This window comes from Cupressus sempervirens, chromosome 10, assembly GCF_028749045.1.
Source record: "Cupressus sempervirens isolate cs-2001-9-10 chromosome 10, ASM2874904v1, whole genome shotgun sequence".
NCBI lineage: Eukaryota > Viridiplantae > Streptophyta > Pinopsida > Cupressales > Cupressaceae > Cupressus > Cupressus sempervirens.
Window position 1 is genome coordinate 329,719,353 of NC_143127.1, and position 14,695 is coordinate 329,734,047.

Here is a 14,695-nt window from a genome sequence, read left to right on the forward strand (position 1 = left end):
CTCCTGCCATGCCTGTACACGTACCGCACTGCCCTGTACCTGCGCCTCGTTAACGGCAGTAATGTTGGCAACCGCGCCTTTCACAATCACAAGTGTCATGTTTTTAATTTTTACTATTTAATAATAGTTTTTGATATATTATTAATATTAATATTATTAATGGAACTAAGAATTTTTTTGATTTTTATTTTTTTAAACTATTTGTATTTATATGTATTAACTAACAATTTTTTAAGCGTATTTATAATTTGTATATTATTTTATAGTTATATAGTTAATTTATATTATTAAATAATTATTTTCAATAGATTAATTATATTATAATATTATAGTTATAAGTTCAATATATTATAATATAATTATTTAAAAGTTAAAAATTAAAATTATTATATTTATATATAATTTTTTAACATAAATTGATATATTTTAGAATTATTGTGATAACTACCACGAAATAATGTAGAAATGTTAAAAAATATTGAATGAATGATTTAAAACTAGTGAATACTTATCTACGTTAATGTTAATGTTCTTGGCATATTCTTACACAAAAAATGGTAATAGTATTTAATGGTTTATACTTGGTAGATAATTTCCATAATTTTAGCGGTAATGACTAAAATGAATGGTGTATAAATTGAACGACGGATTAAGCCTATAATTACAAAATCAACTACAAAAAAAAAATTTAGCACAATAGTCACAACAAATTTAAATTACACAATTAAAGTTAGATTTTAATAAATAAACAAATACTTTTAGAAACATAAATCTAATCTTTAGCCATTACAAAACTAATAATTTTCTTTTTAGATTATAAAAATAATGTAAAAAGAAAATATTTATATCAAATACTAATATATGATATTTTCTTAGAAATAATTATATCAAATATTAATATATGGACATATAAATATTACTAAATATTTCTAAACATTCAAATGATTTCCATAATTTCAATAGTATATAACTAATATCAAATCTTTAACCATTACAAACAATTCTATATGAAAATATAGTAATTTTCTTTTTACATAAATTCAAAATATTAGAAATAATTATATCAAATATAAATATAATAATAATAAATATATATAATTATTTTTAAAAAAAGATTAATAAATATATAATTTTAATTTTTAACTTTTAAATAATTATATTATAATATATTATACTTATAATTATAATATTATAATATAATTAATATATTGTAATATAATTATTTAATAATTTAAATTAACTATATAACTATAAAATAATATACAAATTATAAATACACTTAAAAAATTGTTAGTTAATACATATAAATACAAATAGTTTAAAAAAATAAAAATAAAAAAATTCTTAGTTCCATTAATAATATTAATATTAATAATATATCAAAAACTATTATTAAATAGTAAAAATTAAAAACATGACAATTGTGAAAGGCGCGGTTGCCAACATTCCTGACGTTAACAGGGCGCAGGTACATGGTAGTGCGGTACGTGTACAGGCATGGCAGGAGGCCTAGCCATTGGCATAGGCAGGGTAAACAAAATAGTTTACCCTTTAGCCATTGCCATAAGTTCCTGGGACCACTAGAAGCAATACATATTTTGTGGTCTTCCGGTCACTGGAAGCGCTCAGATTCATTGCATACAGCCGCTTGGAATGTGATGGAACACTGACTGACTGTGACTGGTGAGAGAGAGATAACACAGCCGTTAGTGAAAGTTTTATCAACTTGACTTTTAGGGTACACCGACAACAACTCTTAACAGATACAGCCTCCCCCGCATATTCTCTTATCGGCCATTAATGGAAAGTGTACAATGCCAAACGTGGATGGTGAAGATTCGATCCGGACGACCTGCTCTCGATTCTGTATTTGCAGAGCTCAAAATGGCTTTTCATCTGGCCAGGGGCCATCTTCCCGCACAACATTTCCGAAAGAGAATTGCGGCAACTTCAGGCAAATCCGGAATTCTATTTTTCGGATTCTACCCTGCGAAAGAGACAGTAAGCTACCGAAAATAGCATCTGATCTCATCTTTGCTTGAATACGTAAGGCTGCATTTGAAAGGTTTGAGGTCATTGCGAGAGTGCCTGTATTTTTGCAAGGTAATCGCTAAGCTCAGCTTGTTTCGCAAATATTTGTACGATTTTGAAAGCTCTCTTCAAATATTTGTGTAATTTCTGCAAATATTTGCGTATTTTAAATGTTCTTCGAAAATATTTGTATAACTTCAAAAGATCTTCGAAACTATTGGTATAATTGTAAAAGATACCGAAAATAACATCTTATCTTTGATTGAATACGTAAGGCTGCATTTGAGAGGTTTGAGGTCATAGGCAGAGCTCGGCTCAGTCGCCGGTATCAACATTTTCTTGATTTTCCTGAATGTCAGCAAGGGAATCGTTATATTCTGCATGTTTTGCAAATATTTGTGCGATTTCTAAAGCTCTCTGTAAATATATAACGTAATTTCAAAAGCTCTTAGCAAATATTTGTGTAATTCAAGAATTTCATTGAAAAATATTAGCATAATTTTAAATGTTATTTGAAAGTGTATAATTTCTAAAAATCTTTGCAAATAATTGTTGTAATTTCACAGAAACACTTCACAAACAAAGCATTTAAGTCGTTGTTTTGCAAATATTTGTATAATTTGAAAAATCTTTTTGCAGGTATTTGAGGTTTACAATGGGCAGAGAAAGAATAGAACTAAAGAAAATAGAGAAAGCCGCAGCGAGGCATGTAAGTTTCTCGAAGCGGAGGAAGGGTTTGATAAAAAAGGCGAAGGAGCTCTCCATTCTCTGCGACGCGGAGATAGCGCTCATCGTTTTTTCTGCATCAGGGCAGCTCTTCGAGTACTCCAATACCAGGTACCATTTTCTCGTCCCTGATTTTATTTATTTAGGAAAAAATCTAGAGTTTTTAGAGGATCTAGTTTTGGAAAGTTGATAGGAACAGCGAATTCGTGACAAGGTATTTGAACGCATTGAAAGCTGTACAACGCAAGTCTTTTTTCTGCTTCTAAAATTAGAGGTTTTGTAATGGTGACTGTTTATAAAATTATCTAGAAAAGTTTTGGAGTTGGTTTTCACAAATTTTGTATAATTTTTAACAGTAAGCTATTTTTATGTTATGCAACAAAAGTGTATCTAATAGTTATTTAACTTTTAAAATTATTCGTTTTGTATTTAAATTGTTTTAGTGTGAATACTTAAATTTTTTATTTATTTATTTTACTATATTTGCTTTAAGTGATTCTATTTTTATTTATATTAAAATTTATGTATTAATAATTATAAATTTATTTATTTTTAAAATATTTTCTTAAAAGTTGCACTCTTTGGACATGAAGATCTCGATTTTAAATTGTTTCAAAATAATATTTCATATAAAAGTATAATTATAAAATGACAATATATTTTATAAGAAGAGTTATTGTTTATATTTTACAATTTATTTTAAAATAAAAATCAGTTTTTATAAAGATTGATCAATATCTTAGTTTGTATTGATCTAAAAATTTGATATTTTTTAAATTATAGAAATCTTAATATAAACATTTACAAAATAAAGAAATATAAAAAGAAAAATATTTTATTTTTTAGATTTTATTTTTAAGACATTTGAATTATTAAAACAACAAAAGATTAGCAAATTGCCTATTCATATAGAACTATGTTGAAAATATTTGTAATACTAGAAATAATGAGATCAAGAAATTCACATAAAATAAAGAATATAGAAAAAACTAAATTATTATTTTATCTTTCCAAAATTGATTTTTTGATGGAAAAGTTGTAGTTGGTAGGAAAAGTTGTAAGTTGACTAGAAAAGTTTTCATTTTGGTCAAAAAATTGTCTTTCCATTAATTATTTATTGGTTATTTTTATGTAACTCCATTTTAAACTCTTGTTTTGATATTTGTTAGTTGTTATCTCCACTTTTGACTATTGTTTATTTTTTAGAAAAATATTCACTTGTGATCTCCCATCTTTATTTTTATTTTTTTTAGTTTTAAAATTGATTTAAATTTAAAATTTCTAATTATTTAAATTTAAATTTTTATATTAGTTTATTTTTTATTTAAATATTTCTTTTTAGTTTCAATAATTTATTCAGTAAATAGAATATATATTTGTTAGAGACATTGCTTCTTCTTCTTTTTGCCCTTTTTCTTATTAATTTTTCATAATAAATTTTTAATGCGGTTTTTTAAATGATTAATTTTTCATATTTCATAAATTGAATTTATATAACTAATATTTATTAATCTATTTAAAATATTTTATTAAATATTATGTTATTTAAATTAAAAATTATTAATAATCTAATCCATCACATAAGATTATATTTTAAATCTTCACTTTTAACTATTGTTTTTCATTTCCTATTTATTTGAAAAATAATTACTCGTGACCTCCAAATTTGTATTTGAACTTTTGATTTTAAAATTGATTTTTAAGTTTTTTTTTTTTTTTTTTTTTTTTTTTAAATATTAGTTTAGCATTTTCTTTAGATATTCTTTTTTAGTTTCTATAATTTATTTAATCGATTGAACATTTGTTAAAGATGATTTTTGATGGAATTTTTAGAATAGTTTTTTTTTTTCATATTTCATAAACTGAATTAAATAAATAATATTGATTAATCTATTTAAAAGAGTTTAGTAAATATTATGTTATTTAAATTGAAATTTATTAATAATCTAATTTTTTCGCATAAGATTATATTTTAAAAATTAATTTTATTATCAAAGACCTACACAAAAATATACAACTGCTAGTTGATATTATCGAAAATATTTTTCTTATAAGAAAAATGTGAAGTTTGTTATGAGATTATGCACATCTTTAAAATGGAGGCAAGTATACAATCTTTATTAAAAATCTTATTAGAAATATAATTAATAAAACTGAAAATAGGGTCAATATAATGTCATTCTTAATAATTTTCAAAACTATTAAAAATTAAAAATAATTAAGAAGAACATGTGTGATTCTTTTCTAGGTATGGATTTTTTATCTAGACTTTAATGTTTTAATTTTGGATCTATTTTATCATCCACATTATTTGCTTGAGGTATCTTATTGCATTATGATATCCTTTACCACAATGTTGAAGACATGTTACTATTACTCTGATCAATCATAAGCTATAGTCCTTGAAAAATAAAATTACTATAATATGATTCAACGATATTAAGAAACGTTGGAAGATTTTGAAATAACTAAAATTTAACAATATTAACACATTTTTAATTTCTTCTTTGATTTTCATATAAAATTCAAAGAATTTATGTTTGTGATTGATTTTTCCTTTTTCTGAAAATATTAGAGATCATCTTTTCTTTTTCTTTTTCTATAGAAGCAATATAGATCTCCCTAAGAATTTGATTTATTAAAACAAATTAGTGTACTTTAAAAATGTTAGGATTGCCAATGAGGTCAATATATTTGGCTATTTCTAAATTAACCCTTAATCCAACCTTAGCCCTATTAAACACTAGGAAAATATTATCTTTAGATTTTGAAAAAGAAAGTCTTAAAGACGTTTACTAGAAAATCATTTTTGTTTTAATTTTTCACTATTTTCATATATGATTCTTTTAACTTTGGATATGAGTTATTAGAGGTGGAAGACACGTCATAGACATAGAAGAACTTTGATTCCTTTAGAGTTTGATTTGTGAATTCATCCATGGTCATATAAACTTAGTAAGCTTGTAATTTATATATGTTTAAAAGAAATATTTTTCTTTAACAAAAATTATTATTAATAATACTACTACATTCTCAAGAATTATTTTTTTTCACCTCAAACTTGATAAGCTAATGGGTTGCTTCACTTTGTTTAAAAAATAATTATTTGACTTTCTTTAATTTGATTCTGTATTGTATTATGGTTCCATTTGTACATAAAACAAAAGGTTCCTAGTCCTCTTACATTTGACTCCATCATTGCTTTTATTCTACTAAATGACTACTGTTATTTTTCTATCTAATAAATAATATTTATCAAGATATAAAGTCTTGATGTTATAATTTATTGATAATGTTATTCTCTTATAGATATACTTAATTTTTATTCTATGATCTATATAATCTCCTAGTTTATACCATAGTAAATCATAATGAAAAAAATATTATGGATCAAAAATAATTTACTATTCTCCACATTTTATGAGGAATTAATCTAGTCATTATGGATCCTCTTCAAACATTATTTTTTATCTATTATGAATTAATCTATATAGAACTAAACATAATCATGACATGATCTCATAAATATTTTTAGAAGTACTCTTTTTCAATATTTTTTGCTACAATACATAACTAAAATTACACTCCATAAGCATGTAAATATGGTTTTATCTAAATCATTTGGTTCTACTCTAACTTGATAGTAGCCACTAAATCCAACTAAAAAGGAGAAATGTTTTGCATAAAATATGGTTGATGGAAATAACATTTAAGGTAGTAACCTTTAACTATCAATAGCTAATATAGATATTATCTTTTTTAATCTAAATTTTGAAAAATTTACTGGTGGTAAAGTCAAATTATTAGCCAAATGTTGGATACACAAATCTTACCCTCTAGAGTGTTTTCTCTTGATTTTGTTAGCTCTCTAAGGGTTGAATTTATCATACTTGAATTGGATTATTTCATTTGATTGAGTATAAATATGATGTGCTTACATGGTAGTGTGAATTATTTTTATGTTGTAAATTTCCTAGCTATTTTTCTTATAAGTTGTTAATATCTTATTTTTGCATTTGGAAAGGAAATTTTAGGAATTTTGGATATTTTAATACAATAGTGGAGTTCATTTCTCTCCTCAATATCCAAACTCTTTCTTGACACTTGGATTTTATCCTAGATTTTGCACCTTTAAGAAAATTGAACTAAAAATTTAGCTACTCTTATTTTGATAAAGTATTAATCAAGTAGTAGGATTTAGGATGATGCAAGCACAAAGGAAACTTTTGTTTGAACCTAATATGCATAAGCAATTATCTTAGAGTTAGATCCATCATGGATGTGGATGAATCATTTGTATGCATAGTTCTTGTCAAGAAGGATGAAGCAAGAATAATTTTCTAAATACAACCTAAGGGTTTTGTATTGATTGTACAAAAGATTTTCCTCAAATTAGAGAATAAATCCTTATGAAAGGGTGAATGAAACCCTAGATTCAAATTTAGTGCACAATATGGTTAGCAAGTGCTAGTTTTTACAATCATAATTATTGAGATAACTTAACCTATTATTAGCTTAACTTGATTACATGAAACAATCCATACATTTAGCTAAGTGAATGAAGTAATTATTCCAATAGGGAGTACATGAAAGTGAGGCAATAATAATGATAAATAATTACTAAATATTTTTAAATAAATGTGAGATAAATAAATATGGATAAGGATTAAATCATGAACAAAAAATGAAACAAGAGTATGCCGCTTATTGACATGTTATTTTGATAAACTATTACAACAAAATAAAATAAGTAGATCACTAATATTAATTTTCTTGTTATAATTTTATTAAATATATATTATTTGACATGTCTACTGATTAAAACTATTCTAAGTTCATACTTAACTATTGGTGCATTGAGTTTTATAATATAAAGTTTTCAGATTTTTTGATTCTTTTATAAATTTTCTTCTTATAATAATAAATATCAATTATATATTAAATGATAGTCTTTAACGCTAGAATTTGTGTAACTTTTGTATTTAGAAACTAACTGAAAAAATCAATATGTATATTTTTTCTAAAATATATAATTAATTTTTTAATTATTAATTTAACATTTCTTGTTTTCTAAAGCATGAAGAGAATCTTGAGGAAGTATTGTGAAATCTTTTCCGGAATTATACTTGAGGTAAATTTTCACTACATTTTTTTGGCATATTCATAAGAAGTCATTTACTCTAATTGTGAATGCTTATTATCTTTACAAAGTATCATTAAAATTATTGAGAAAAATCATTCGACAAAATTCCTATTCAATAAAAATAGAACACACAATCAAATAGTAAAATATAGAATTCATGCATATATCTATTAATATTTTCTTTAAGTGTAAGTTTCATTTATTTATTTCTTCCCCTAAATAAACATGATCTTGTGATGATACTATCATACATTCTTGTTACTAGCTACAATATAGGGATCAAAATGACTCTAATTATGAACAAACCATGCTTGTATTTCAAGTAAATATTATCCCACTAATCTTTGTTAGTAATATTTTCTTAAGTTATTGCATAAGATGATGATAGCATTTTTAAAAAATTCTTAGAATTGGGTTGGTTATATTGGGGCTATTGATGTGTTCTTAGTCATTTTTATGTCTAGTTTTATATCTTTCTCTATATTATTGTCTTGAAATTTAGTGTGTCAACTCTTACATGGAGCTTTTCTTTTGTAATTATCTTTTATATTTATTTTATTGAATGTTATCCTTGTTGAAAAAATGTAGCATCGAGAGGACATTGTTATCCTTTGATTGAACAAATTAATAATACCAGACTTATTGGTATTATATTTGTTAAAAAGGTATTTTAAAAGGGAAATACTAAAAAACTCGATGAGTGGATAAAATTTATTCAATCATGCAACTATAAGACAAATGAAAAAGTTGTCTTCATTATCAGAGAATGCAAATCAAGACTTCTTGATCAATGCCAAACACATATATTGAAAAATGTATATGTAAGATGAAATATTACATATATAATACAAAACAAGATAATAAAAATCACACATATATATGTATATTGGGTAAGTGGACAAAGATGAGGGACCGAAAAATTTACACATTCTTTTTTTCCCTCAAAAAATGCAATAAAGTGTGTGTGCAATGTAGTGCATGCATACTATGGCCTAGATTGATCAAGCCTTAGGTTTGGCAATTTAAAACATGGCATGTGTTCCCTATAATGCGTACACCCTATGTAAAGTTCCTAAATAAATATAAATATGTGAAAAAACTTATAAATAGATAAGTAAAACACAATAGGATCTCTCATATCCTTTTTAGCTCTAGGACCATACATAAAATGTAGCATTTAAATATAAGCAATCCTTTCTTATACTTAAGTTACATATTAAGTATATAATTTTAGGATGTTTGAGAGTAGTTTGAGATTCATAGGAGATAAGATAAATATTTTGGATTCTAAATAGTTTTTAAAAAAATTTAGACTTATCTAAATTTCAAGAATTAACACATTGTCTTCAACATAATTCACATTAGACTATCAATTGTAATCTTAAGCCCTTCACTAGTAGATGATCATTTAAGGATTATTTCACATTACATAATAATTTAGTTTGGTAATTGACATTTGTGTTTAACCGAGAGAGAGAGAGAGAGAGAGAGAGAGAGAGAGAGAGAGAGAGAGAGAGAGAGAGAGAGAGAGAGAGAGAGAGAGAGAGAGAGAGAGAGAGAGAGAGAGAGAGAGAGAGAGAGAGAGAGAGAGAGAGAGAGAGAGAGAGAGAGAGAGAGAGAGAGAGAGAGAGAGAGAGAGAGAGGCTCGCTTGTCATTGGTAGGTGAGAGGCTCACTTGTCATTGGTAGGTGAGGAAGATGGCTTTCACTTAATTACCAAGGAAAGATTTTGAACACTCATTCATCTGGGTTTAAATGGATAGAATTAGATTATTTTGCCCCTCACTTTAGTAGATTATTGTTACCACTACCCTATATCTCTTGTACCGACCCCGCCATCCCAATAATTAAGAACAATAGTGTTCTAGAGAGAGAGAGAGAGAGAGAGAGAGAGAGAGAGAGAGAGAGATCACATTAATCATTGTAAGGGACATATAACCCATTAGAGAGAGAGAGAGAGAGAGAGAGAGAGAGAGAGAGAGAGAGAGAGGCTCGCTTGTCATTGGTAGGTGAGAGGCTCACTTGTCATTGGTAGGTGAGGAAGATGGCTTTCACTTAATTACCAAGGAAAGATTTTGAACACTCATTCATCTGGGTTTAAATGGATAGAATTAGATTATTTTGCCCCTCACTTTAGTAGATTATTGTTACCACTACCCTATATCTCTTGTACCGACCCCGCCATCCCAATAATTAAGAACAATAGTGTTCTAGAGAGAGAGAGAGAGAGAGAGAGATCACATTAATCATTGTAAGGGACATATAACCCATTAGGACCCCTTTGAATAAATTGACTATTGTAGGACTCACTAATTGGTTCTAGGTAGTCCTAATTTATCATTAGAGGTCATAATGATACCTAAGTGGTCTAAGGAAATAACCCATTACAACCCCTTAAGATACATTTGGGTCCCAATAAGAAATATTAGAAAATATTAGTACATCTTATAACACATTAAGGGATGTAAACACATTACTATGTTCTAATGGGTCCTAATATGTCCTAATGGATTGTAATGGGGCCTAAGTGGTCCTAGGAACTCAAAAGACCCATTAAACCCCCTTTAGATCTATTAGGACTCATTAAAACACATTGGGACACATGGGTTCCCCTTAAAACACATTAATTTTTGTAGGACACACTTTAGGGTTCTAATGTGTCTTTATGAGTCCTCAAGTGTCCTAAGGAGTTGTAATTGATCTTTTGTGGTAAAAAAACCTTTCAAATCTCATTAAAACCCCTTAAGACATATTAGAACCCATTAGGACACATTAAAACCCATTATAAGGACACATTAAAACTCATTAAGGCCTCTTATGTGTCCTAAGGAATACTAATTCATCACAAGGTGGCATTATGTTTCCTAAGTGGTCTTGGATTCCCTTAAGAATATGTATGACCCCTTATACAACATTAGGACACCAAAAAATATTAACTCCCATCAATACCCCTTAAAACACATTAAGATGCATAGGACACATTAAAGGGTTTTAGTGGTCCCTAATGGTTTATAATGTATCATAAGAGGGCATAATGGGTCCTAAGAGGTACTAAGAAACCTTAGAACCCATTACATCCCCTTAGGACACATTAGGACCTCTAAGAAACTCTTAGAACACATTAATCATTGTAGGCCACACTTTAGAAGCCTAATGTGTCCTAACAAGTCCTAATGTGTCTTAATGGGACATAAGCGTTCCTAAGACTTCTTAGGATCCATTAGGATAACTAAGGACACATTAAGACCCATTTGGACACAATAGAATCCATAGAACCCAATAATACCCTTAGAATACATTAATAGGCGTAGGATGTACTAATTGGTTCTAATGTGTCTTAATGGTTCCTAATGTTTCCTAAAGAGTTTTAATGAGACATGTCATCTTAGGACCCTTTAGGACACATTATAATAGATTTGAACCCATTATTACACCGTAGAGTACATTAACTGTCATAAGACAAACTAGTATCTCCTAAAGTGTTAATAATGAGACCTACATGGTCCTAGGATCCAATATGATGCCTTGTAATATATTAGGATTAGTTAGGACACATTAGAAACCATTAATACCTATTAGGATACATTAAGGGGCATATCACACACTAATGGGTTTGAATGTGCCCTAAAGGTTCCTATGGTATCTTAAGGGATTGTTTTAATGTGTTCTAAGGAATCCTATTAAGTCCTAGTGTGTTCTAAGGGATACTAATGGGTCCTAAGTACTCCTAAAACCCACTAGGACACATTACAACCCCTTAGGATGCATTAGAACCCGCTAAGGCACATTAGGTTAAAAATAGGTCAAAAGAATATATAAGGGATCCAAAAAGGTAGATAGATGTGATGAAAATATTAACTCCCTTGTGATAGGAAAGTAAAGATGAAGAAGTGAGTGATAAGACCAAAAGGAAGATGAAGATATGATTGAGAAGAATCAAGAAGATGAACACAACTAACTAATGCGTCCATGAAAGATAAAGAAGACTCTATCAACACTCAAGTGTAAACTTAAGCTAGAATGAACCCTAGAGTGCAAGCTAGTATGCAAAGTGCACGTGAAAGGGTTATATAAGTAGTATCCTGTCTATCATTGAGCCTTCTTAGGGACATTGGAAAATTATACAATCATCACTAGTATAACTATGAGGATATGAATATGATCTATATTAGATAGGTATATGGGAATCCATCCTATGCATCAAAGAGACAAAGGTCAAGATGAGGGTGCATTTAGATTCCCCAAATTTAGTATAGCAATATTATGCTTGCATCAAGATAAAATGTCGAGATGACCATAAACATGCACTTTCAAAAAGAAGACAAGGATGTAATGTTCAAGATCCTAAGTGTTAAGTGGGTCAAGCAAGATGCTCAAGACACCTAAGATCTAAAAGAGTACACCCATAGAGAGAAATTAAAGGGAAAACACCCCATGCCCCCAATCCTATAGTTCATGACATCTATGAGAGACTATTAGGGATGGAAAACTTGGTAATGCAATCATCACAAATAACACACAAAAATAATAAGCCAAAAAGTCTCTATTTATTTTCAGTTTAAGTGTGTCTTAAAGTCACATGACCTTCTTCCATAGACTTAAGTCTACTAATGAGAAATGTCACAACATCCTAAACTAGACAAGGGATCTGATAAGTGTTGAGAAACACTTGATGTCAAGGGGAAGTGTTGAAAAACATTGTTTGAGAGTTGCCAAAGAAACCCTAAAGCACTTAAGAGACCTTGATAAGCATGGACAATATGTTCCCCCTAGACATAGACAAGAATGAGTTCTAAGGTAGAAAATGTAAAGAAATGTGAGATGAATGGTTTGGAGTGCAAAGCAAGATATTGATAGACATAGATGCAAAGGTCTCAAGTAGCACCTATTTCCATGTTTTCTCCACTTAGAAGGGTTTTCTTTTTTCTTTTCCTTTTTAGGATCTTTTATGATTTTTAAATATTTTTTAGATATTTGATATTTTTGGTGATACATCAGAGCACCTATTACTATGTTTTCACTAAGATGAGAATTTTTTAGGACCATTGAACTACATTTTTGGATTTTTTCAGCATCATATATATATATATATATATATATATATATATATATATATATATATATATATATATATATATATATATATATATATATATATATATATATATATATACATATTGATGGGCTCAGGGAGCTATTGTACCTCAAGTGTAGAGAGTTGATAAGCACCAAAGCCAAAAGCAGTAGTAAAAATGTAAGGACCCATCCACTTAGGTTCAAACTTTCCCTTCTATTATTTATTTTGTTGATTCTTCAGATTTTCTCCAAGGACAAGGCCACCAACTTGAAACTCCCTAGGATGGACTTTCTTATTGTAGCTAGTAGACATTCAAATTTGATATGCTCTCATGTGATCAAAAGCAACCTTGTGGTATTCATCCAAGAGTTTAACCTCTTGTATTCTCATAGCTCTATAGTCCTCATTAGTAATCAGCCCTTCCATGTAGACTTGCAAGGAAGGAATCTCAAACTCTAATGGTAAAACAACCTCAAAATCATAGACTAGAGAAAAATTTGTAGCCCCAGTAGGCATGTGTATGCTAGTCCTATATGCCCATAGTGCAAGATTAATCTGTAGATGTCAATCACATCCAAACTTATGTATAGTTATATGTAAGATTTTGAGCAGTGTCCAATTAAAAGCCTCAACTTGGCCGTTCCCTTTGGAGTACTAAATAGAGGAACAATGTTGTTTAATCTTAAATTTCTTGCAAAGTTGTCTATGGTCCTTATTGTTGAATTATCCTCCATTTTTAATGACTATAGAGGAGGGAATGTCACAGCAAAAGATGATGTGATTTAGGATGAAGATGTTTTCCTATAGCTATAGAAAAAGGCATAACTTCAACCCATTTAGTGAAATCCTCGGTAGCTATAATATAAATTTATTTCCAATAGAAGAACTGGGATGTATTTACCAACCAAGTCAAAGGACCATTGTTGAAAAGGCCAATGTATGATAGAAGGAATCAACTCAAGTCTAGGAGCATGAATCAAATTACCATGGAGTTGATACTTTTTGTAGAACTACACATACTGCATGACATTAGCTTGTATAGTAGGCCAATTGTAACCAGCCCTAAACATTTTTTGAGCTTGTGTGAAGCCATTAGAGTGAAACCTAGGAATACTATCATGGATTTTAGATAATGCTCTTTTGGACTAATCATTCTCTAAGAACCTAAGTAGTATTCTGTTTAGAGCCTTCCTATACAAGTTACTAGAGATAGTGGTAAAGTAGGAGGTATTTTGAATGAGTTGGCATTTTTCATTGTGGGTTAGACTTCCAAGAATAATTTGGTCACACAAGTAAGAATAGATGGTGGCATATAAAGAGGAGTCACAACCAACAACAATACAAATGACTCTATTGTCAAGGGAATCATAGGCGGGATGACATAGCTCTTCCACTAGGAATTTAAACCAAGACTCATGTTCTTGCAATTGTAAGATAGATACCAAGGTAGCCATAGCATTAACAACCTTATTTTTAGCTCAAAGATTTTGTTGAAAGGTAACAAAGGTGAAATATTTCCTCAAAGAAACAATCAACTTCTTGTAGGGAATCAACTTGTTATCCATAGTTTGATAATCATTGTTCATTTGATTTATGACAAGTTGTGAGTCTCCAAAGATATGTAGCTCATTAATTCTCCATTTAATAGCCAACTTGATCCCATTTGTGAGAGGCTCATATTCTTCTACGTTATTTTTTCAAGGAAATAATAACTTTTAG

General features: G+C 28.5%; 1 protein-coding gene across 1 annotated transcript in view; it reads left to right on the top strand.

The window, feature by feature from the left end:
• Nucleotides 1–1,856: 1,856 nt before the first annotated feature.
• LOC149533955 (truncated transcription factor CAULIFLOWER A-like) overlaps nucleotides 1,857–14,695 on the top strand; it is a 106,417-nt gene continuing 93,578 nt past the window's right edge. Inside the window, exons 1-3 of the mRNA XM_089805934.1 lie at nucleotides 1,857–2,103; nucleotides 2,671–2,868; nucleotides 7,834–7,888. Of these exons, the coding sequence (XP_089662060.1) occupies nucleotides 2,687–2,868; nucleotides 7,834–7,888 (237 nt within the window). The 5' untranslated portion in view covers nucleotides 1,857–2,103; nucleotides 2,671–2,686. The remainder of the gene's footprint in view (nucleotides 2,104–2,670; nucleotides 2,869–7,833; nucleotides 7,889–14,695) is intronic.